At 40.1% G+C, this 26,737-nt stretch overlaps 1 protein-coding gene across 15 annotated transcripts in view; it reads left to right on the plus strand.

The window, feature by feature from the left end:
- The window catches only part of CCDC30 (coiled-coil domain containing 30), a 132,805-nt gene that overhangs the window by 76,630 nt on the left and 29,438 nt on the right, over nt 1-26,737 (plus strand). For all 15 annotated transcript variants that reach the window (XM_045035645.1, XM_045035643.1, XM_019836799.3 and 12 more), the window contains 4 exons: nt 1,667-1,846; nt 10,534-10,743; nt 14,375-14,529; nt 25,692-25,857. In XM_045035645.1, coding sequence (XP_044891580.1) covers nt 1,667-1,846; nt 10,534-10,743; nt 14,375-14,529; nt 25,692-25,857 — 711 coding nt within the window. The remainder of the gene's footprint in view (nt 1-1,666; nt 1,847-10,533; nt 10,744-14,374; nt 14,530-25,691; nt 25,858-26,737) is intronic.

The following is a 26,737-nucleotide window of genomic DNA, read 5'->3' on the forward strand; positions in this document are numbered from 1 at the left end:
GAGGATAATTGCCTTAATAAATCTGTTGATTGATCAAGAAAGGATGCTTGTGTACTTTCCTTTGCACTCCTACATGGTTCCTAGTAGCCTAGCTGAGTCTAACCGCCTCTGTAATAACTTTCTACCAGGAAGCAATTTACATGTGGGGAAAAAATAAGGGCCCTGTATGTTGGTCACTTGACTGTTTGGTAGCTTCTTTAATGGTAGCCTTTCATGAAAAACAATTTGCATTTCTACTCTGGCAAAGTGGCTTGTCTAGAAAATGTAGGCAAGAAAAACTATTGTTCTGGCTTTTCTCATCTTCAAAACAGGCTAAAAACTTCTGTACATGGGTGTAAAGGGGGTGCTTCTCTTGTATATCTTGGGCATGTTAAGCGGCCATATGGGCCGCCGATTACTAATTGATTATTAAAAGCTGCTGTTGTCTGATAGTTAAATAAGAAGCTGGACTGGTGATCAAGGCTTTCCAGGCTTCAGGAGAACTCTTGTTTCAGGTGGAGCAGAAGGCAGTTAAAATAAAATTGGGTAGCATCCACAGTAATGGGTAGTGGGTAATGGGCGGTGTCACTGAGTGCTTCTTGTGTACTACGTCATGCTGAGTTCTTGCATGCATTATCTTACTTACCCTTCACTCCATCCAGCAGTTATCATTATTATCCCCATTTTAAGATGAGGAAAATGAAAAGCAGAAAGACTAAGGAACTCCTTCAAGACAGATTCAGGACTGAAACCCAGATGCATCTAGTTCCAAAGATAGGGTTCTTAATAACTACATTAGAATTCCATTAAAGAATTTTTTTCTAGGTATCTTAGACACTTGCAACTCTGGGACAAGCAAATTGGATTTAGACTGCCTTTTTGAATATACCAAGATGAGAATTGAAGGACTTATAGGACTTGGGCAATTCTGTGTTGCAGTTCTGTTGTAAGCAAGAGAGACTAAGCAAGAGACATGGGCTTTCTGGGAAGTCATGGACAGGAAGTACACTGGACCAGGACTCAGGAAACTCTATATCTTATCTGTTAACTGGATACAGTTGAATTCTTTATCTACACAGCACACCGATGTGAGCCTACCTTTTAGAGAATCCAAATGACTCCTCCTTTGGTCAAGGTGGTTTTATTGCACTGGAGACCTGACAGGAGGGTGTATGGTTGTCGAATAGTAACTGAAGAAGAATCATCTGGTAGTAACAGGGAAAGTGATGAGGAAGGCTGAAAATTTAAGATCTCCTGCTAAATGTTCTTTCTTTTTGCCAACAGACACCACACACATGCACACATACTACATACACATTCACACTTTCCTTCTTCACATATTGACTCTTTGAACTTTCCATTGAAATATTTTACCCTAAAATGGTCCATGCTTCTGTTTCCCTTCATTGATGTGAAAAATAAGAAAGTTAGTTGTCTGTGCTTAACTGCTTTGCCTAAATAATTTCTTTGATATGTTCATTCTAAAATAACAAGAGTTAAATCATACGAACATGTACCAACTAAACATAAGTATAAAAAGAGTAATTTGCTATAGGTAAGCCAACTCCAAAAATATTTACCTATGAATAATCAGGTCCTGACATTTCTGCTTCTGATAGCTGGAGCCCACGTTTTACCAATATTCTTTCAAATTGTCCATGTTTCTCTCTTAAAATGTTTGTTTTAGTATCTATCATCTGGAGAAAAACAGAAATACCAGCAGCAAGAGGATGTACAACAGCTTCGCCAGAATTTACACCGGCTCCAGATTCTGTGCAGCTCAGCCGAAAAAGAGCTCCGGTATGAGCGAGGAAAGAATTTGGACTTAAAGCAGCATAATAGCTTACTTCAGGAAGAAAGCATTAAGGTAACTCTAGTGGGTGTGTCCTTGATTGGAGGGTCTCAATTGCTTAATCAGCCCTGTGGATAAATGAATTAGAACTCCTCAGCTGCATAGTTCATGATAGGATCCACAGATGTGTGGACAATGTGAGCTCTCTGATAACTCCCTCTGACTTTGCCCTACCAAGTAGGTACACAGTTCAGTTGTTTCTCTGCTGCTGAAGCTGTGTGTATACTGTCAACCTGTCAATGTGAAACACTTTAAGTTATACAATCTTTTGAAATCATTAGCTACAACTTTTAACACTTAATCAATTTGAACCACCTGACCCCAAACACTAGTGGTCTTGACCTAGTTCTAGCTGCAGTCTTATTTATTCCCTAAGAGATGTATCCATTATTATTGGTTGAATCAAATATCAACTGCACCGAGGTACAATTCCTAGGAGGGCAAACTTGTTCTTCCTGACTCAAGACTATCAAAAAGTTAGGAGGACATCCCCTAAACATGCCTGTTTTAAAATAATCTATCGTGGATGCCTAGGTGGCTCGGTCATTAAGCATCTGACTTCCACTCAGGGCGTGATCTCATGGTTTGTGAGTTCAAGTCCCAGATCAGATGAGCACGAGCCACACCTCGGGTAAAACACAAGTCCCATTTCAAGTGGGCTCTGCTTCCTCTCTCTCTCTCTCTCTCTCTCTCTCTCTCTCTCTCTCTCTCTCCCTCTCTCTGCCCCTTTCTCACTTGTGCCCTCTCTCTCTAAAAAAATAAACAAGTAAAATAAATAAAATAATCTATGGAGAACGTCATCCACAGAGTCATCTAAATTTTGTGAACCGCATAAATATTCAAACTGAACCATCATGTAAAGTAGTGCTTCCTTTTAATTGAGGTTCAATTCTGTAAGCATATATCAGGGACCTAGTTTCTATAAGTCCCCATCTAAAGTTCTGGAATTCAACATTCAACAAATATGTGCTAAGCATCAGTCATATCCTGGGCAGGCAATCTTGTTGATACCGAAGGTTTAATTGTAGGTAAAACCAACACAATTCTTATCCCCTGGTTAGTAGGGACCCATCCAGAGTCAAATCCTGCCTACCTTTTGTTTTTGTAAATAAAGCTTTATTGGCACACAGCCATACCTGTTTGTTTACATATTATGAATGGCTGCTTTTGTACTACAAAAGCAGATTTGACTAGTTCTGACAGAGACCATGTGGCCCACAAAGGCTAAAATATTTGTGCTCTTGACCTTTTATAGGAAAATTTGTCACATCTGGTGAGGCAGGAACAGGGTAACTTATTCCAATAGTGACATAAAAATGAATTAAGGGGCACCTGGGTGGCTCAATCAGTTGAGCCTCTGACTCTTGATTTCAGCTCAGGTGATGATCCCAGGGTTGTGGTATCTAGCCCCGTGTCGGGCTCTGCACCGAGCATGGAGTCTGCTTAATATTCTCCCTCCCTGCCTCTCCCCTGCTCACAGGCCCTCTCTCTCTCTCAATAAAAATAAAAAATAAGATAAAATTTTAATAAATTAATCAAGAAACGTCCCTACTTTTTAGTAACTCACAATCTAGTAGAGGAGATATAGATGAAAACAAGCAGTCATTTATGTCAAACTTTAAGGGAAGCCTTTCTTTTCTTTTTCTTTTTTTTCAATATATGAAGTTTATTGTCAAATTGGTTTCCATACAACACCCAGTGTCCATCCCAAAAGGTGCCCTCCTCAATACCTAAGGGAAGCCTTTCTAGGGAGTCCTAGTGTTCCAGGATTATTTGAATAAACCTCTTTCTTACCCTCACTCCTCATGATTTTTTTAATATTGGTCACATTCTCTCAAGCCTTTGTAGTTTTAAATTAAATTCAAAATCTTTATCACATTTCCTTATAACACATTTCTGAGATCCTCTTAACTATCTAACTCTGAAAATATTCAAGCAATACTACATCTTTTTTAAGGTGTGATGATCGGACAATACAGATTATAATGCCTTATCTGTAGTTGACACCCTAGAAATTTTTGTTGAATTAATGAATGAGTCCTTCAGGGATAGGTAAATGATAAATTGGTAAAAAGTGAAGCCATCTCTTGTTCTGTTTTAAATCCCTTCATGGTGGGATAAAATATTGGCCATTCCAGTAATGAGACATCAGTGTTTTGGCTGATCCCTTAGGCCAGGCACCTAAGCAAAGTCATATATAACAGCCAATTACCTTTTATTGACAGTTTGTCTGTTTTATCTCTTATAAACCTCCCTATAGCCCTAAAGGGTCAGCATTTTATAGATGAGAAACTATTCAGTATTGCAAAGCTAACAAATTATGGAGTCAGAATTTAAATTCGGGTCTGTTTCTCTTTTTCCTATGAAGGAATCTTTCTGTATTATACCTTTCCTCATTTTGGAACCTCAGCTTTGCAAACTTAGAACTCACTCTTTAAAATCCACTCAGAGATGATCAAACTCTGGGGCTCTGGCTAATGTTAGGCATACTTATAAGACTGATTAAGAAACCAGAGAATGGGATGCTTGGATGGCTTGGATGGTTGAGTGCCCAACTCTTGATTTTGGCTCATGTCATGATCCCAGTGTCATGGGATCAAGCCCCAAGTTGGGCTCTGCACTGAGCATGGAGCCTGCTTAAGATATTTCTCTCTCTGTCTCTCTCTCTCTCTCTCTCTCTCTCTCTCTCTCTGTCCCTCCCCCACGCACACACATACACTCTCTCTCAAATAAGAAAGAAACTAGAGTATTAATTTATTACTTTTAAACCATTTTATTATGAAATATAACACTCAGAAAGTACATAAGTATATAGTTTAACAAATTGTTATAAAGCAAGTACCCATATAACCACCACCCTGGATAAGAAACAGTGCATTGCCTGCACACCAGCAGCCCCTGCCTGCCTCTTTCCCATCTATAATCCTGTCGCCTTCCCATTTTAGCAGTAACCACTAATCTTGATTAATAACTCTTTTGCTTTACTTCATAGTTTCACCAACTAGGAATCTCAAACAAAATAGTTTTGCCGATTCTTGAATATTTTACAAATACAATCAATCAGTGTATGCACCTTCTATCTTTTTATGACCTACTTGTTTGGAACATTCACCCATGTTGTGCTGTATAGCTATTGTTCGTCCGTTTTCTTTGCAGTATAACATTCCACCATAAGAAATTGCCATTACCTATTCTTTCTATGGTTTATGGGCATCTTGTATGTTTCCAGCCTGGGCTATTAAGAAGAATGCTATAGGCTTTCAGAGCTTCAGGCAGAGAATTGTTCTGACATCACCAGCACTGAGACACTGAACTGGATCCTCTTACTGGTGTTTGAACATCCCAGCCTGAAGCTAAAAATGCCCTCCTACATGCACATATCATTGGCCATAATAGTGTTTGCTCCACTGTTGTCTCATTCCATCAGTACCAGCATGATCAAAATGCTACATGTTAGCCCTATGACTGATGATCACAGGTCCCGGAGGCCTTTAGCTTTCTTGGCCTGTGGAAGAGGTGGTCTTGTATGAAAGGACTTGTGCCTTTTCTATTTACAGTAAGAAGTTTAGGTTTCAAAACCCTGACCTAATCCAGTGCACCAAATATTCCAACACTTGATTTTTTCTTTTCCCCTATTTCTTTGTTTCTTCTTCTAGTCATTAGATCTGTGTCTTACTGAGTTTTTCATGGCTACATTTTTCTTTTTTTGTAACCTCATAATCCCCTTCACCTCTTTTGCCCATCTGCCCCACCTTCCTCCCTCGTGGTAGTAACCAGTTGGTTTTTTGTATTTATGAATCAATTTCTGTTTGGTTTGGTTTGTTTCAGATTTCCCATATAAGTGAAATCCTATGTCTTTATCCGTGGCTACACTGTTCTTGAAAAATGAAAGTTCCAGGCTAACTAATAGGTTAGAGTGCCCTTCAAGAAGAAATCGAGATTTAATAGATTTGTTCCTGTCAATGAGGTTTCAAAAGCTGTACCAATCCTCCAAAATAAAATGAGAAAAATTTTTTAAAAAATTAAAAAAAAAAGGGGAGAGAGTAGTTGAACTGGTTTAGAATAGTGGAGGGAGATAAAGGAGGATTTTTACTGAGAAAATAGGAGGCTTATTAAAGTCTGATCTAGAATTTCTTTTTGATAATACCAAAGAGACTAGCTTATTACAGTAGTTTTTTCCTCTTGATCTACATTGACCCACCAGTGATACCAAGGCATATTACTTGTAGGGTTTAATTTCTTCATTTCTACACGCATTCATTTCTACTCTGTTTAATACATTATTTTGACCTTTTTACATGCCTGTTAACATTTTTGGAGATGGCATATCTGGTCTTCAGAAATTAATGCAAAAGGAGGTATCATAAGCTTAGCACTCTGGATGCTTGAGTAGCCTTTATGCAAGGATCTTTGCTTTAAAACACAGAGCATAACAGCACATTATTTCAGATATGTTCATTTATTGAATGTAAGACTCTTTCCTGAACAGTGAGATGTACAAAAGGATCTGAGTTAACACGTCTACTTTTTAAAAAACTGCTGCTGGGGCGCCTGGGTGGCTCGGTCGGTTAAGCGTCCGACTTCAGCTCAGGTCATGATCTCACGGTCCGTGAGTTCAAGCCCCGCGTCGGGCTCTGTGCTGACTGCTCAGAGCCTGGAGCCTGTTTCCGATTCTGTGTCTCCCCCTCTCTCTGCCCCTCCCCTGTTCACACTCTGTCTCTCTCTGTCTCAAAAATAAACGTTAAAAAAAATTTAAAAAACAAACTGCTGCTATGAACGTTCGTATACATGTATCCTGATGTCCACAGGACGTATTTCTCTAGGAAGGGAGTGGGAGTGGAATTATTGCATCACAGCGTATGTGTTACTTCAACTCCTGTCTAAAGGTTTATACTCCCACCAGCAGGTAGGAAGGTTCCTGTTGTTCTGCATCCTCACCAACTCTTGGTACTGTCAGACTTTAAATTTTTTGCCAATCTCGGATACATGTATAGTGGTAGCTCCTAGCATTTTAATGCGCATTTCCCTGTTTACAAATGAAGATGAACAGCTCTCTCTAAATGTATTTGACATCTGAGTTCCTATTTTGTGAACTCCCTGTTTAAGATTTTGTTTACTTTTCTTTGGGACTTCTGTCCTTTTAATTTTCCCATTCATTTGTAGGAATTCTTTGTATATGAAGCCTTGATCAGGTTTGTATCACCAACACCTTCTACTCTGTGACTTACATTTTCACTCTCTAAATAGAAGTTTTGATGAATCAAAGTTTTTCATTTTAACCTAATCAATGTTTACCTTTATAATTGGTGATTTCAGGTTCTGACTTAAGAAATCTTTGTCAGCCTCAAAGTCATAAAGATATTCTCCTACATTACTATACTGTCCACTAGGACATAAGAAATGTGTGTGGTCTGTTTCTGAGCTCTTTCTTTTGTTCCATTGTTCTGTCTATTCTTGTGCCGATAGCATGCTATCTTAATTTAGCATTATGCAGACCTCAATATTTGATAGAGCACACCTTTTCATTTTGTTGTTCTTGTTCTAGGATGCCTGGATATTCTTGGCCATTTGAAATTTTATATAAATTTTGTCATCAGTTTGTCAAGTTACACGCACAAACCCACATGTACTCACACACAACATACATATACTAACACATAACCTTTGGGGATTTATACACTGAATTTATATACTAAATCTATAGATAAATTTGGGCAGAGTTTAAATCTTTACAATATTGAATCCTCCATGAAATATGTGTGTATTATATTTAGGTCTTCTTTAATTTTTCCCAATATCCTAATTTTCTTTGTGGAGATCTTATACATCTTTTATGTTAGACACATTCCTAGGTGCTGATGTTTTCCATACTATTGTAAATGGTAACTTTTTAAAGGTCCATTTTCTAACTATTGCTAATACATAAACATGCAGTGAATTTTTTCGAATAAAAACCTTGCCATATTTTTAAATTACTTCTTACAATTGATGCTTATATTATTTTGTATTGTATACACAAGCAATCATATCATCTAGGAATAAATATAATTTTCTTTCTTTCCTTCCACATGTTATACCTTTCATTCTTTTTTCTTGCCTAAGCAGTGGCTAGTACAGTGCCAAATAGAACCGATGATAGTGGGGAACATTTTCTCATTCCCAGTCTCAAAGAAAAAGTTCTAAAATATCAGTTAATATGCCTTGTAGGGTTTTTTTAATAGACATTTTTTAATCACATTAAGACAATTCTTGGGGCACCTGGGTGGCTCAGTTGGCTAAGCATCCAACTTCGGCTCAAGTCATGATCTCACGGTTCGTGAGTTCGAGCCCCATGCCGGGCTCTGTGCTGACAGCTCAGAGCCTGGAGCCTGCTTCAGATTCTGTGTCTCCCTCTCTCTCTGCCCCTCCCCGGCTCTCACTCTGTCTCTCTGTCTCTCTCTGTCTCTCTGTCTCTCAAAAATAAATAAGCATTAAAAAAAATTTTTTTAATAAAATTCTTTTATAGTGTTCATTCAATGTTTTTGGATGAGTACATGTTGAATTTCATCAAATTATTTTCTGCATAACTTTTTGAGAAGATAAGATTTTTATATCTGTTAATACAGTGAATTATATTGACTGATTTTCTAATGCTAACTCAACTCTGCATTCCTAGGATAAACCCATCTTCATCCTAAATTATTATCCTTTTTCTACATTGCTAGTGTTAGCTTGCTAGTATTTCTTTGGTATTTTTGCATCTTAGTTCGCAAATGAGACTAGCTTGTCATTTTTCTTCCTTATAACATTCACATCAAACTTTAGCATAAAGGTTACCGTAGCCCCTTAACATAAGACAGGTAACATACCTTCATTTTTTGTTCTCTGGAAGAGTTTGTAAGAGTGAATTACAGTTGGGGCACCTGAGGCACCTGGGTGGCTCAGTTGGTTGAGCATCTGACTCTTGATTTCAGTTCAGGTCATGATTTTGGTTCAGATCGTGATTTCACGGTTGTCAGATTGAGCCCCATGTTGGGCTCTGTGCTGACAGGGCAGAGCCTGCTTGGGATTCTCTCTCCCTCTCTTTCTCTCTCCTCCCCAACTTGTGCATGCTCTCTCTCTCAAAAATAAATAAACTGTAAAAAAAAAAAAAAAAAAAAAGGAGTAAATTACAACTATTTCTTCTTTAATAATTATAAGACCTCATTTCTGAATCCTTCTGATTCTAGAGTTTTCTTTTGGGAAGATTTTCAATTACTGATTCAGTTTCTTAATGGTTATAAGAAGTCACATTTTTTATTTCTTCTTGTATGAACTTTGGTATATTTTATTTTTATAGAAATTTTTTTTGTTTAAATTTTCAAAATTTTTATTAAAGTTAGTCATCAACTTTTAAAAATAGAGATGGCCCTTTTTACTTTCATGATGCTAAATAACCTGTGATTTAAAAGAGGTTGGCAAAGACCAGACCATAGAAGGCCAGGCAAGCTGCTGGGATTTGTTTCCAGAGTTTCAGGAAGCCTGAAAGATTTAAGCAGTGGAGTGAATAGTTCAATCTATGTTTTTAAAAGAACACTTTGAGGGCGCCTGGGTGGCTCAGTCGGTTAAGCGTCTGACTTCGGCTGGGGTCATGATCTCGCGGTCCGTGAGTTCGAGCCCCGCGTCGGGCTCTGTGCTGACTGCTCAGAGCCTGGAGCCTGTTTCAGATTCTGTGTCTCCCTCTCTCTCTGATCCTCCCCCTCCCTCTCTCTGTCTCAAAAATAAATAAACGTTAAAAAAAAATTTAAAAGAACACTTTGGCTGCATTGTAGAGAACAGATTAGAAGGGCGTAAAAATGGAAGTGGCAGAACCATGTCATTATTGCAACAACCAAGGCTGGAGACCATGATGTTGGAGACGAGGGTGTGGTGGACACTGATGGGCCGATGCAAGACGTGTTGCGGAGGGAGCACGACAGCAAGTGCCGAAGGGGCTCAGGATGGGAAAGGAAGACTCAGGATTACTTTGAAAGACTCAGGATTACTTTGAGACTGCTGGCCTGAACAAAACCTTGGATGGAGGCATCATTTATTGAAATCGGGAAGACTGAGAGAGAAAACTCATTTTTGATATGGACAGAATCAGGGAGTTTTATTTTGGCAGTTCCAGGCACAAAGATAGTATTTCAGATTGTGACAGTGAACTAGGGAAGGAATGATCAACTCTCAAAGCCTGGGAGAGTCCAGTGATATTTAGAAGCTGGGCAGCATTAGAAGAGTCTACACAAGAGACCGGGAAGGAACTGCAAAGAGATGCAAGCAAACCGGGAGAGTTTGGTATCACAGACTCCATGATAATTTTCTGAGACAGAGGGAGTGAATGCTACCTAAGAGGTCAGTTGTCCACTGGATTCATTTTGGCAGTGGGGACATCAGTAGTGCCCCAGCATAAATAGTTTCATGCAGGAGTGGGAATGAAAGCCAGCGTGCAGTAGATTTTTAAAAAAGGATGGAAAATGTTTAGACCGTGCATGTGTAGAAACATTAGGAAAATTCCTCTGTCCAGCGGCCATCTGGCAAACCTTACTGACACAAGACAGTTCCGGGGAGTTAATCATCCACGTGGCATTCGTTATTTGTCAGCTCTTAGGGGACTGCACTGCTTGGAAAAGTGCTTATTCTGGCTCATGTTCATGTTCTGTCCACGCTTATTTCTACCACTCTTGTTTATTCTCCTCCTCTAGATCAAAATTGAACTAAAGCAGGCCCAGCAGAAGTTATTAGATGGTACAAAGATGTGCTCTTCACTCACGGCAGAATGGAAGCACGGTCAGCAGAAAATCAGGGAACTGGAGCTGGAGGTACTTAAACAGGATCAGAGCATTAAATCACAGGACAACCTGAAGGAAAAGCTGGCTCAAGAGAAATCAAAAGTCGCTGATGCAGAGGAAAAGGTAATTATCCTCATGCTTAGTAAGTACCATACGCTGGATACCAGTACTAAAATCCTGTTTCCCTAAGGATTTTAAGAAGTAGCTATGATGCACACGTCATAGAATTCCAGGGTTTTTCTGTGCTCTTCCATGCTTTCCTCTCTTTTGACTTCACCCGCTCCTGCAGTTCCAGTAAATCTCATGTTTCTTTAGACTGCATGAACTTGAAAAGGTAAGGGTCTGTAAAGCTATAGCATGAACTTAAAGTAACTGACTGAAACCATATGACTTTTGTTTTATACTTTCAACTTTTAAAAGACTTATTCTCCTCTCCTTTGGATTGTCTCTCTCTATGGTTTTTATTTTATAATTTGGGGGTGGATTCATGTTGTGAAATGAACCATTTTGAAATAATGCCCCTGCATTTTAGATTCGCTAACACCAGGTGGCAGTAGTACGCAACAGTTGCACATTTTGATCTGTGGGTTTCAGTCAAATCTCTCGTAAAAAATAAATCCTTAAATAAATAAATAATGTAATCCAACAGTATAAATATGAAACAAACATCAAAAAGCAGATGACAGCAATCTTAATTATGCTCAAAAGCCTAATTTTGAGCTAAAGAAACCAGAACAAAAGACTTCATACTGTGTAATTTCATTTATAAGAGGTTCAAGAAGAGACAAAACTAAACAGATGAACATAAGGGAAGGGAAGCAAAAATAATATAAAAACAGGGAGGGGGACAAAACATAAGAGCCTCAAACATAGAGAACAAACAAAGGATTGCTGGAGGGGTTGGGGGGGGCGGGCAATGGGCTAAATAGGTAGGGGCATTAAGGAATCTACTCCTGAAATCGTTGCATTATATATGCTAACTAACTTGGATGTAAATTAAAAAATAAATAAATTATTTAAAAAAAAAAAGAATGACAAAACTAAGCTATGGTCAGAGGATGTTGGTTGTCTTTATGAGGGTTATTAACTGGGAGAGGATGAGAGGGACTCTTCCATGGTGCTGGGAGCATTCTTTATCTTAGCGTGGGAAGTGGTTATATAAGTAACTTCATTCAGTATGCTTCAAGATATGTGCACTTTATGTATGTTAGCACTCCATTAAAAAAGTAGTTGGCTGGGGCGTCAGGGTGGCTCAGTTAAGCATCTGACTCTTGATCTTGGCTCAGGTCATGATTTCACAGTTCATGGAATTCAGCCCCAGATCAGGCTCTGTGCTGACAATGCAGAGCCTGTTTGGGATTCTCTCTCTCTCCCTCTCTCATGACCCTCCCCTGCTCATGCTCATGCTCTCCCTCTTTCAAAATAAATAAACTTAAAAACAAGAAGTAGTTGGTAAAACTGATACAGTTTAGTAAAAAACTCTAAATTTAGACAGTACTAAATACTGGTGAGGATTTTGTGCAACAGGGACTCATATATTGACTGCAGTTGGAAGAGTAAATTAGCATAAACACTTCAGAAAGCAATTGGCATTTGCGTCTAGTTAGGTTAAAGACATGTGCATCATACAACCCAATGCTTCTACTACTGGGCATAAATACTAGAAAAAGTATTATACTGCACAGAGGTATCAGGAGACAGGAATACAATCATTTTTGTAGCAATATTGTTCCAAATAGCAGAAAATTGGAAGCAACCCAAACGTCCCCTGACATAATATCAAATAAATAAACTGTATATTTACACAATAGCATACAACAGTGAAAATAAATGAATTACAGGTACATGCTGTAGTTCAATATATATTGAATAAAAAATCAGGGGCACCTGGGTGGCTCGGCTGGTTAAGCGTCCGACTCTTGATTTTGGCTGAGGTCATTATCTCACAGTTTGTGAGTTCGAGCCCCATATCGGTCTCTGCACTGGCAGTGTGGAGCCTGTTTCGGATTCTCTCTCTGCCCCTCTCTTGCTCGTATTCTCTCTAAATAAATAAATAAATAAACATTTTAAAAAATCACCAAAAACACGGTATGATTTCATTGATTCAGAGGTCAAAATTATGTAAAGGAAAAGCCATGTTACACAGATTATATATTAAAGAAAAAGCAAGGAAATGATTAACCCAAAACTCAAGATAATTGGTTTTCTCAAGTGAGGAGGGAAGGGGGATAATTGACAAGGTCCCAGAGTAGACTTTAAAAGTATTGGAAATGTTCTTTTCTTAACTGGGTGACAGGTTCAAAAGTCTGCATATGTCCCTGATAGAGAAGCCAGTGGGGTGGTGATATTTGCCTCTGTGGAATTAAGAGTGAATATCTTTAAGGAAGCATTTTCCCTTTGTAGGACTAAACAGGGGCAGCTCAAAGGAACTTGAACTGGCCGTGGATGACTGGCTGCCCACTGCCATTGCCCTCGAATCATTCTGCATTTCTGCATCTTCACCTCTCCTATAGTTTGTGGGCTCTGCCAGGACCTAGGGCTGGTGCACAAAGCCCTGCTCTTAAAAAGGGGGCTGCCGTGCACTGGCGTTCACGAGTGTTTGTGGGGACTGTGGTGCCAAACCGTCATAAAGAATGCATTTTTAGATCAGGAATACATTCAGGAGACAATAGCTATTCTGCTAAGAACTACTCATTCAGCAGATATTTATTGAGCATCTACTATGTACCAGTCACAACTTAGGGTGACACAAAGGTTCATAAAAATATGTAAACAAATTAAAAGGATACTTATCTAATAAAAAAAAGTTTTAATGAAGCTTTTAATCTAACATGTAAATTCTAAAATAAAATTATACATCTCTCTTTCAAATTCATAAATCTTACTGTTAGTCCTACCAGTGCATTAAAGAGCATATTACTGGTGCGAGGTGATATGCTAACAGGAACTCAATTTGTAAGAGACTCCTACTTCGTTTTAAGATCTTATCCTGAATCTAGTCACACTGTGGAGAAACTAGACACACTCCTACATTGCTGTTGGAAGTGTAAATTGGCCTAATACCTATGGAGCCAGCTTGGCATTATCTATTAAACAAACAAATAATAGTAATCTTTGCCCTATTAAACCCACATCTCGTAATGTATTCTAGAGATTTGTTGGTAATAGCGAAAGATTGGAATCAATTTAATTGTCCATCAGTAGGGGTCTACTTAAATAAGTTATCCTTATATCCTTATATATATCCATATATATCCTTATATATGCAGCTGTAAAAGAGAGGGCGATTCTACATAAACATATAATATGGAAAAATCACCAAGTGTATTTTTATTACAAAAAGCAAGCTGCATAAGTATATATGGTATGCCATCATTTGTGTAAAAAATATGTATATGAAGGAGAACTGTATAATAGTATTTATTTATATAGGCATAAATAAATCCCTGGAAGGGTACGTAAGAAACTAATACCAGTAATTGTGTATTTAGTGGAGGAGAAGTGGCAGGAAGACAGGATAAAGATGGGAAGGAGTTTTCACTGCATAGTTTACCCAAAGATACATTAAACTACGCGAATGTATCATGTAGTATAAAACTTAGGTAACTTACTTTAAAATTAAATCTAGCCACATTCTCTGCTTTAGATCAGATTTGTTTGTTAGCACTATGTTTGCTAGTTACTCATCCAGCATTTCCCTGATTGGAAAAAAAGGTCATGCTTAATGTTTTATTTGTGAAATTTTTCCTTCAAGATTTTGGTTCTGCAGCAGAAATTAGAACATGCTCATAAAGTCTGTCTCACAGACACTTGTATTTCGGGAAAGAAGCAACTAGAGGAAAGGATAAAGGAAGCACTAGAAAATGAAGCGAAGACAAAGCAACTATATCAGGAGGAACAACAGAAGAGGTAAGAGGAGCAAAGATGTCAGTTTCCCATGGGCCAACCTGATTGAGTTTAGCAGGAATGTCAGTTTACGGATGTATTTCCTCTGTGTTCCCACTGCAGTGAACTACATTACACAACTTCTTGTATATAGCACTCGTTACACTGTATTCGAATTGTTTTTCCTGTTTGCCTTTCACAAAAGAGTGTCAGATTCTTAAGGGCAGGGTTTATTTCTCGTTGCTCTGACCCGGGTGCACGGGGTGCACGAGTAAATTTTCTTGAATGACTGACTAGATTACCTATGAAATATGATACTCTGGGCTTTGCTTTTCCAACTCTCACATGATTGGCATAAACTGCAAACTAAAGGAAATTGATTTTTGTATTTATCACCTGATTTCCTTGAAAGAAATTCCAAGTACTTTACAGACCTCTTAATCATCAGTAATCTGTCACCAAATAGGAGCTTTCATTTTTTTCTAAAATTATTATGATTACTATTAGAATTCTTACTTAAATGATCTTCCTGGATGCCCTAAACTTCAGTAACTGATGCTTCTTATTTCTATGGCACTGAAGAGTGAACCACATATGTTTTCTTTTTAATTTTTTTTTAATGTTTATTTATTTTTGAGACAGAGAGAGACAGAGCATGAACAGGGGAGGGTCAGAGAGAGAGGGAGAGGGAGACACAGAATCTGAAACAGGCTCCAGGCTCTGAGCTGTCAGCACAGTGCCCGACGCGGGGCTTGAACTCACGGACCGTGAGATCATGACCTGAGCCGAAGTCGGCCGCTTAACCGACTGCGCCACCCAGGCGCCCCTGAACCACATACGTTTTTTTTTTGTTTTTTTTTTTTTCAACGTTTATTTATTTTGGGGACAGAGAGAGACAGAACATTAACGGGGGAGGGGCAGAGAGAGAGGGAGACACAGAATCGGAAACAGGCTCCAGGCTCTGAGCCATCAGCCCAGAGCCCGACGTGGGGCTCGAACTCACGGACCGCGGGATCGTGACCTGGCTGAAGTCGGACGCTTAACCGACTGCGCCACCCAGGCGCCCCTGAACCACATATGTTTTAAGAAAAATATGGTTTTAGCCACTGAAAAGACATGCAGACATTCACATATATAATGAAGCTCAGAAATTTATTTTCAGCTTTAGCTAAAAGCTCTAACATCAGCCCTGGCACTAAAAGGTACTCAGTAAATACTTAGTGAATGAATAATGTGTAAGTAAGTAAATGAATGAACGTATGAATGAATAATGAGCTCACTCAGGGAAGTACAGTAGAAAAATACTTGTCTCACTGCTACAGCTAACAGGATGGCAGACGATCCTGTTGTAATACACCTAGGTCCTGAATAAACTATAGTAAGTATACCTTTTAAGTGTTGCCCACAATAAAGCAAGAGAAAGTGCTAAGAGCAAACATACAATAAGCTACAACAAAAATGATGAATGGGGCAAACAAGCTTCTAAGTCAGGGGGCAAATAATAATATCAGCCCCAGGTTTGAGAGAAGGAACTGAGGAAGTTTGCCCCAAGGGGGAAGAGGTGAACTAGAGATTCTAATATTAAAGCTGGGAAGCTTGAAGGAGCTGAAGTGTTCCCAAACAGGCAGCCCCCTGGCTTTCCCAAATTATCTCTGGAGGAAAACAACCCCAATTTTGATATTAAAGATTCCCATATTTTTTTTAATTTTTTTTTTAATAATTTTTTTTTAACGTTTATTTATTTTTGAGACAGAGAGAGACAGAGCATGAACGGGGGAGGGTCAGAGAGAGAGGGAGACACAGAATCCGAAACAGGCTCCAGGCTCTGAGCCGTCAGCACAGAGCCCGACACGGGGCTCGAACTCACGGACCCCAAGATCATGACCTGAGCCGAAGTCGGACGCCCAACCGACTGAGCCACCCAGGCGCCCCTAATTTTTTTTTAATGTTTATTTATTTTTGAGACAGAGAGAGACAGAGCATGAACGGGGGAGGGTCAGAGAGAGAGGGAGACACAGAATCTGAAGCAGGCTCCAGGCTCTGAGCTGTCAGCCCAGAGCCCGACGCGGGGCTCGAACTCACGGACCGTGAGATCATGACCTGAGCCGAAGTCGGACGCTTAACCGACCAAGCCACCCGGCACCCCTAAAGATTCCCATATATTAAGTTTAGTCAAATGTAAGCTTACAATGAAAAATCAGCAAATAACACAAGGAAGCTGGCTACCATAAATGATAGTCGGTAGAAACAACAAACACCAGAGTTGTAACCCCCAAGAACTCCAGCAGCTGGGATTTTGAATAATAGATTGTAAAACAACTCTATGAAGTTTTTAAAGAAACACAATATGAAGGAACCCTCATACGCTGTTGGTAGGAATGTAAATTGGTGCCGCCACTGTGGAAGACAGTATGGAGGTTCCTCAAACAATTAAAAATAAAACTATCATATGATCCAATAATTCTACTACTGGGTATTTACCCAGAGAAAATGAAAAAACATTAATTTGAAACGATACACACATTCCCATGTTTATTGCAGCATTATTTATAATAGCCAAGATATGGAAGCAACCTACATGCCCATTAGTAGACAAATGGATAAGGAGGATGTGATGTGATGTGTGTGTGTACCATACATAATGGAATATTATGCAGTCATAAAAAAGGATCCGATCGTGCCATTTGCAACAAATTGGATGGACCTGGAGTGTATTATGCTAAGTGAAATAAATCAGACTGAGAAAGAGAAATACCATATAACTTCACTCATATGTGAAATCTAAAAAAAACAAATGCAAACAAAAAGCAAAATTGGACCTATAAATACAGAGAACAAATTGAGGATTGCCAGAGGGAAAGGGGGTAGGGACATGGGCAAAATGGGTGAAGGGGCGTGGGAGATAAAGGCTTCCAGTTATGGGATGGATAAATCATAGGAATAAAGCAGCATAAGGAATATAGTCAATGGTATTGTGATCGCATTGTATGATGACAGACTGTAGCTACACTTTTGGTGAGAACAGCATAATGTATAAACTTGTTGAATCACTATGTTGCTATGTTGTACACCTAAAACTCATGTAATATTGTATGTCAACTATAAGTAAAATAACACAATTAGAAAATAACTCAAAGAAAAACATTTTTTAAAAAGGGATAAAAGATGTAATTCAAGAATTGAACAAGGAAAAAGGCTATTTAACTTTCCTGAAACTAGGTTTTTTGTGTCTAAAGTGGGATTAGTAATACCAGCTCTATGCACCTTCTGTGAAGCCTGGCTGAGATGAAATATGTTGAAGTAATATTTAAGCTAGCTATAAGAAAATGGAATACTGTAGGGTAGGGAAATTCTTCTCTACAAAAAGAATAATATAGTATACATTGTTTCAAAACCTGGAGGAAAGCAACTCCAATTTAGATACTTAGATTATAACCTACTTTTTTCACTGTTCTGTTTATCTTCTTTTAAATCTTCTAGAACAATATTTTCACAATGTATCATAATGAATTTAATCCGTTATTGCTGGATATTTACATTTTCCCCAGTTTCTTGCTGTAATAAACGATATAATATTTTATCCTTGTAGTCAAATTTTTGTGCACATCCTTTACTACTTCCTTGGAATAAATTCTAGCAAGTACAATTGTAATTATAACTACTTATATGAAATTTAAATTATTAAAGAGCTATATAAAATAAAAAGCATAAATCCTTCAGATTTCTGTTCTTTGGCAGTAACCACTTCAAGTGATCAGATTTTTTCTATGCATATGCATATATTTTTTGTTGTTCTTATTTTGTTAACAGAAGTTGAGCCATTTAAATTATATTGCTTTGGAATTTGCCTTTTTCACCTAACAATATTACATGGGCAACCTTTTAGCCACTTAAGAGCTACAAAATCTTAGACAAGTTTATCTTTTCAGTGCCTGTCTGTACCAACTTCATAAGATCATTGTGCGGATTGCATGAGTTATAAGTGGTTGGTTGGCTTATATTATGAGTATATGGCACATAATAAGCACTTATATCAGTCCAGGTTCAATCAGAATAGAACTAGTAGGAGAAATATATGTTTAGTAAGAGATTTGGTATGGGGATTTGCTCTTTTTTTTTTTTTTTTTTTTTAAGAGAGAGAGCACACACGAGCTGGGGAGAGGGGCAAAGGGAGAAAGAGAGGATCTCATGCAGTTTCTACATTCAGCACAGAGCCCTATGGGGGCCTTGATCCCACAACCCTGGGATCATGACCTGCTCAGAAAGCAAGAGTCAGAAGCTCAACTGACTGAGCCACCCCGGCACCCCAGGGGTTTGGTCTCTCATGCAGTTGTGAGCAGGGCTACACAGCCTGTAAGGCTGTCTTCATTCGTCTTATGCTGGAGCTTGAAGTCCACTCAGGAAGTGAAGATGGGTACCACAGGAGGGAGAGCAATGTCAAGCTAAACCTATGAGCACAGGATGAACCCATGTCAGTTCTCCCTACCTCCAAACCTGATAAAGTAGGCGTCCTGCAGGAGAAGATGGCCCCCTCATCAAGGACCTAAACGGACACCTGGCCCAGGAGCTGGGGAAGGTGAAGGAGGACCCGAGGGAAGGTGGAGAAGTTGCAGGCCTGGCTGTTGCCTCATGCAGAGGTGAGCAGCAGATACCTGGTGATGGGGATGAGCTACAAAAGCACTTGGTCCGACTTTCCAAGTGTAAAATCCAAACTGCTTCACTTCCGCCCTCTATCCCCTGCACCAGTAAACTGTACGTCTTGTAGCCCACTCTAATCAGAAACGTACACGGAGGTCATGCCTAGCCAAGCTGACACATTACCAGCCACTACTAAAAAGGTGCTGTTATTATTCTTGCAATATTTTATGTTATTTTTGTTACTATTGCCATCATCATCGTCAGTAAAGTGAGAAATGTTCATTTTTGCCAGAACAAAATGGGGATGAGGGAAGTATGGAGAAAAGGAGGCTAGAAAGGTAAGCTTGACCTGGGTCCTGCTGGACCTAACAAGCCACATAAAGGACCTTGGACATGTTCATGGAAGACACTGGTCCACAGCTTTTGTTTCCTGTAAGGTCTAGATCTGGTTTTGGTATTAGGGTGATGCTGGTGTCACAGAATTCAGTAAGTGTCCCCTCTTCTGTGCTTTTTCTGGAAGAGATTGTAAAGAATTGCTATCATTCCTTTTCCTCCTCCTCCTCCTCCTCCTCCTTTTTAAAAATGTTTACTTATTTATTTTTTGAGAGCGAGAAAGTGCAAGTGTGAGCAGGGATGGGGGACAGAGAGAGAAGGAGAGAGAGAATCTCAAGCAGGCTCCACACTGTCAGAGCGGAGCCTGACGCGGGGCTCCATATCACAAACTGTAAGATCATCACCTTGGCCAAAATCAAGAGTCAGGAGCTTAACAGATGGAACCACCCAGGTGCCGCAATATTGTTTCTTCTTTAAACGTTTGGTTGATGGGGCACCTGGGCGGCTCCGTTGGTTAAGCATCCGACTTCGGCTCAGGTCATGACCTCGCGGTCCGTGACTTTGAACCCGCATCAGGCTCTACGCTGTCAGTTCAGAGCCGGGGGCCTGCTTCGGATTCTGTGTCTCCCTCCCTCTCTGCCCCTCCCCCATTTATGCTCTGTCTCTCTCTGTCTCTCAAAAACTGAATAAATGTTAAAAAAAAAATTTAATAAATAAATAAATAAATAAATAAATAAATAGAAATAAATGTTTGGTTGAATTCACCAGTGAAATCACCCGGGCTTACTGCTCTATTTTTGGAAAGTTATTAAATATTGATTTAATTTCTTTAATAGGTATAGGCCTATTCAGAATATCTATTTCTCCTTAAGAGCTGTTAGATTGTGTCTTTCAATGAATCAGTCCATGTCAGACAAGTTATCAGATGTGTAGGCATAGAGGGGCGCCTGGGTGGCTCACTCAGTTAAGTGTCAGACTTCAGCTCAGGTCATGTGAGTTTCTGCTCGCGGTTTGTGAGTTCCAGTCCCGCATCAGGCTCTGTGCTGACAGCTCAGAGCCTGGAGCCTGCTTGGGATTCTGTGTCTCCCTCTTTCTCTGCCCCTCCCCTGCTCATGCTCTGTCTCTCTCTGTCTCAAAAATAAATAAAAACATTAAAACAAAAATTTTAGGGGCGCCTGGGTGGCGCAGTCGGTTAAGTGTACGACTTCAGCTCAGGTCAGGATCTCGCAGTCCGGGAGTTCAAGCCCCGCGTCAGGCTCTGGGCTGATGGCTCGGAGCCTGGAGCCTGTTTCCGATTCTGTGTCTCCCTCTCTCTCTGCCCCTCCCCCGTTCATGCTCTGTCTCTCTCTGTCCCAAAAATAAATAAAACGTTGAAAAAAAAATTAAAAAAAAAAAAACACAAAAATTTAAAAAAATGTGTAGGCATAGAATTGTTCAAAATATTCCTTTATTGTCCTTTTAATGTCCATAGGATCCGTTGTGATGGTTCCTCTTTCATTTCTGACATTAGTAAATTGTGCCTTCTTTGTTTCTTGATTAGCCTGGCTAGCGGTTTGTCAATTTCATTGATCTTTTCAAAGAACCAGTTTCATTATTTCTCTATTGTTTTCCTGTGTTCAATTTCACCACTTTCTGCTCTGATTTTTGTTACTTCTTTTCTTCTGCTTTCTTCAGGATTATATTGATCTTCTTTCTCTAGTTTCCTAACATGGAAGCTTAAATTATTGATTTTTGATCTTTTCTTTTATAATATTTGCATTTAATGCTGTTAAGTTTCCCTCTATGCACAGCTTTTGTTTCCTCTCACAAATTTTGTAAGTTGTATTTTCATTTTCATGTAAAATATATATAATTCATAATATTTTTAAAACTTCTCTCAAGACTTCTTTGACATGTATTATTTATAAGTATGTTGTTTGATCTCCAAATATTTGAGGATTTTCCAGCTATCTTTCTGTTATCGATTTTTAGTTCCATAATATTATTTTAAACAGTTGTGTGGCATTCTGTAACACAGATATATTATAATTTATGTGAAATGCTTTTTAGATATTTTTGCTGTTACAAATAATGATGTAACAAATATCCTTGTACATAGACTTGATGATAAGTGTTATACAAAGGGAGGCTTAGGATGCTGTGATAGTGTATAGCAGAGACACCTCGTCTGGTTTGGGGAACTCAAGAAAGCCTTTCTCAAAGAAAGCTATTCAAGTTGAGTGAGAGATATTTGGGATGGATGGCTAAAAGAGAATATTAGGGAAAGGAAGGTCTGGAAGAGGAAGATAAGGAAAAGGAGTTGCAAGGAAGGAATAAGTGTAGAAGATGACTTATTTCAGGAAGTGAAAAAAAGTTCATTTTGCCTGGAGCAAAATGCTTGGGGGTAGAGGGAGGGCAAGAGAAAGAGGCTAGAAGGGTAAGCTAGCTCACAAGCCATATTGAAGTGTTCGGACTACATGATATGATGAGATTGTGGTTTAGAAGGACCACTCTGATTGCTATATAAGGGATAGATTGAAAGAGAGGTTAAGGCTATTGGGGAGACAGAGTTTTATCAATCCACTGATTTCTTAATTTCTTTTTCCTTTTTTGGCTGGGTATGGTATATGTTATTGATGGTAATGACAAGGTAGGGTTCCCCAAGTCCCTCCCCTTCTTCAGGAGGTCTAGGATAGAAACTGTGGAGGTCAAATGATTCTCAGTGTGTTAAGGGATGCATTGGGGCAATGACTCCCCAACAGTCCTTCCTCTTGCTCTCGCTGGGACTGGTGGTCCAGGAGGCTCTTACTCCTTGGAGGCCATGTGGACCCTAAGGTCTGCCACCCAGTTGGTGTAGCCAAATTCATTGTCATACCAGGAAATGAGCTTGACAAATTCATCACTAAGAGCAATGCCAGCCCCAGCATCGAAGATGGAAGAGTGGGTGTCACTGTTAAAGTTGCAGGAGACAACCTGGTCCTCAGTGTAGCCCTGAATGCCCTTGAGGGGACCCTCCAATACCTGCTTCACCACCTACTTGATATTGTCATATTTGGCAGCTTTCTCCAGGTGGCAGGTCAGATCCACAACTGATGCATTATGGGTAGGGACACAGAAGGCCATGCCAGTGAGCTTTCACTCAGCTGGGATGACATTGCCTACAGCCTTGGTGGCACCAGTAGAAGTAGGGATGATGTTCTGGGCAGCCCACGGCCATCACACCACAGCTTCCCAGAGGGGCTGTCCGTGGTCTTCCAAAGGGCAGTGAAGGCATGGACTATGATCATAAGTCCCTCCACAATGCCTAAAGTCGTCATGGATGACCTTGGCCAGAAAGGCCAAGTGATTTGTGGTGGAGGAGGCATTGCTGACAATCTTGAGGGAATTGTCGATTTTCTCATGGTTCATGCCCATCACAAACATGGGGTCATCAGGAGAAGGGGCAGAGATGATGACCCTCTTGACCACACCCTTCAAGTGAGCCCCAGCCTTCTCCAGGGTGGTGAAGACCCCAGTGGACTCCACAACATACTCAGCACCGACATCACCCTATTTGATGTTGGCGGGATCTTGCTTCTAGATGATGGAGATTGCGGATGCCTGGGTGGCTCAGTCAGTTAAATGTCCAACTTCAGCTCAGGACTTGATCTCACAGTTTGTGGGTTTGAGCCCCACATCAGGCTCTGCGCTGATAGCTCAGAGCCTGGAGCCTGCTTTGGATTTTATGTTTCCCTCTCTCTCTCTCTCTCTCTCTCTCTGCCCCTCTCCCACTCATGCTCTGTCTCTCTCTCTCTCCCTCTATCTCTCAAAAATAAAATAAACATTAAGGTTTTTTTAAAAAAGAAGATGGTGATGGGCTTTCCACTGATGACAAGTTTCCCATTCTCAGCCTTGATTTGGCCATGAAATTTGCCATGGGTGGAATCATAGTGGAACATGTAGACCGTGTGGTTGAGGTCAATGAAGGGGCATTGATGTTGACAGTATCCACTTTGCCATAGTTAAAAGCAGCCCTGGTGACCAGGTACACAATAGGGTAGGGCCACATTTGTTTACTCTAACCATCACCACCATATCTGGGGGATGCAGCTGGCACTGTACCAGGAAATGTGGCCATCTGTTGAGTGGGGAGGAGCAGAGAGCTTTCTTAATTTCATTCATTGGCATAGCTGGTTTATTTGGTAGTCTTTGTTCAAGCTATATGTAATATAGGAGTTAATTTCTAACATATTTATGAGTTGCTCTTTAAATGTTGACTTCCTGTATTTCAATGCCGTTTTCCAACTCCTAAATTCTATTGAGGTAACTCAACTTTCTTTAATTCTAGCAGTTTAAAATTTCCCTTTCAGCCCCAAAGCTTTTCTCTTAGTCTGGCCCCTTGATCAGAAATTCAGAATGGAACCAAAAATGGGAATGCAAGCTGGTGCAGCCACTCTGGAAAACAGCATGGAGGTTCCTCAAAAAACTAAAAATAGAACTACCCTACAACCCAGCAATTGCACTACTAGGCATTTATCCACAGGATACAGGTGTGCTGTTTCGAAGGGACACATGCACCCCCATGTTTATAGCAGCACTATCAACAATAGCCAAAGTATGGAAAGAGCCCAAATGTCCATCGATGGATGAATGGATAAAGAAAATGTGGTATACACACACACACACACACACACACACACACACACACACACACAATGGAGTATTACTCGGCAATCAAAAAGAATGAAATCTTGGGGCGCCTGGGTGGCGCAGTCGGTTAAGCGTCCGACTTCAGCCAGGTCACGATCTCACGGTTTGTGAGTTTGAGCCCCGCATCAGGCTCTGGGCTGATGGCTCGGAGCCTGGAGCCTGCTTCCGATTCTGTGTCTCCCTCTCTCTCTGCCCCTCCCCCATTCATGCTCTGTCTCTCTCTGTCCCAAAAATAAATAAAAAATTGAAAAAAAAAAAAAAAGAATGAAATCTTGCCATTGCAACCACGTGGATGGAACTGGAGGTTATTATGCTAAGTGAAATCAGTCAGTCAGAGAAAGACAAAAATCATATGACTTCACTCATATGAGGTCTTTAAGAGACAAAACAGATGAACATAAGGGAAGGGAAACAAAAATAATATAACAGGGAGGGGGACAAAACAGAAGAGACTCGTAAATATGGAGAACAAACTGAGGGTTACTGGAGGGGTTGTGGGAGGCGGGATGGGCTAAATGGGTAAGGGGCACTAAAGAATCTACTCCTGAAATCATTGTTGCACTATATGCTAACTCATTTGGATGTAAATTTTAAAAAATAAAATTAAAGAAAAAGAATAATAAAGAAAGAATGGAACCAAAAAGAAGTAGACAGTAATAGCTGGGAATTGCTCAGGTTTATAATGATGAAACAGGTGAAGGGGGTGGTGCTGGTGCAGGGGTGGATGTGAATGGGAGAAGTTCAGCTTAGAGAGCCTGTAAGCCTGCACTTAATATCGGGAACCATGACAGGAGCTGGAAGTGCTGGAGGTTGAGAGTGAGGAGTCCACGTCTCAAATATCAATCTTTGCCAGTAAACCATTGGTTTTTTCAGAAAACTGAAGTTAGAGAAAGGGAGCGCTTGTCCAGTCTCAGTACTTTAATGACCCAGCATGTAAGTGCTACCTCAGCATCCTCATCATGTTCTTCTGGGTAATCTCCTAGATCCAAAGAGCCTTGTCGGAAATCTTCCACAACTATAGTCTGATGAGATTCCCTCTGAAGGAGTTAAGTGCTTTTGGCCCTTTTGAAAAAGGGTGAATTTCCTCATCAAACACAGGCTCATTTATGATTCAGCTCCTGCAGCCTTAACGTGTGTGCATTAGTATCAGTAGTGTTTGTAACTTACAACCCTATATTGAACCAAGAAAATCAAGGGACTCAACTTGTAAAGCAGTGAGGATGAGTAGAAATAACCGAGGATTCAGGGTTAGAGCCCCACCTCCATCTTGTCCTAGCAAGTTAATTAAAACTCTCTGCTGCCACAGCTTCTTCTGTGAAATAAGGGGAGTTATTTTCTTTTTCAGAGGGTTTTTTTTTTTTTTTTGATGAATGAGAGAGAGAATTGAGAAAAGCCTCACAAAGGAGGTCCCCTGTGTCGGTCTCTTTATTTTATGGACACATACCCGACCTCATTGAACTAATAAAATCCCTTGTGATGGTATAACAATTTTAGGTCAAAGAATTTCATAAATCCGGTGTGATTTAATGTACATTAATTGCCCTCAGGAAACTCCTAGATCAGAATGTAAATGAGCTACAAAAGCAAGTGAGAATCTTACAAGATAAAGGGAATCAACTGGAAATAACCACTTCTCAGCAACAATCCAGAATTCAGCAGCAGGAGGCCCAACTTCAAAAATACTTGGAAAACAAGAAAGAAAAATCGGATGAGGTAAGAAAGTAAATAGACATACTTTCTCAGTTTTCCTTTTTCCATAGACCCGAGTGATCTAATTGTAGCTAATAATAGCTAGTAATGAGTGCCTAGCATTTTACCCCTTAGGTTTATCGGGAAAGCAGAAACTACTCTAGGTATTTCAAGGAAGAATGGGTTTAACACAGGGAATCCCATGTTTACAAACTGTTGGAAGGGAGATGTAAGGGTGAGGAGAAGGTCAGAAAGAACTGCTGCTGGCCTTTAATAACCCCAGTTCAGAAATCCCAGGGAGGGATGCCCGGGTGGCTCAGTTGGTTAAGTGTCCGACTCTGGCTCAGGTCATGATCTCACAGTTTGTGAGTTCAAGCCCCACACAGGGCTCTCTGCTGTCAGTGCAGAGCCTGCTTCATATCCTCCGTCCTCTCTCTCCGCCCCTCCCCTGCTCATGCTCCCGTGTGCTCTCTCTCTCTCTCAAAAAAATAAAACATTTGAAGGAAGGAAGGAAGGAAGGAAGGAAGGAAGGAAGGAAGGAAGGAAGGAAGGAAGGAAGGAAGGAAGGAAGGAAGGAAGGAAGGAAAAGAAAGAAAGAAAGAAAGAAAGAAAGAAAGAAAGAAAGAAAGAAAGAAAGAAAGAAAGAAAGAAAGAAAGAAAAAGAAAGAAAGAGAAAGGAAAGAAAAAGAAAATCCTAGGGAAACCAACTGCTGCAGCACCAGAATGGGAGATTTGCAGGAACACTCTCTGAAACCCCTGGAAAGGTCCCATCTGCTGGCGGCCCCTTCACCCACCTGCTAGTGCTAGAGGAGAACGGTGGGCTTTCCTCCCCCTGTGCTTTCCAAACTGTGTGCAAGTGCCTCTCCTTCACCTTCTGCTATCAAGAAGGTCTGGGAAATGTAGT

The sequence above is a fragment of the Felis catus genome, chromosome C1, assembly GCF_018350175.1.
Source record: "Felis catus isolate Fca126 chromosome C1, F.catus_Fca126_mat1.0, whole genome shotgun sequence".
In the NCBI taxonomy this organism is placed as follows: Eukaryota; Metazoa; Chordata; class Mammalia; order Carnivora; family Felidae; genus Felis; species Felis catus.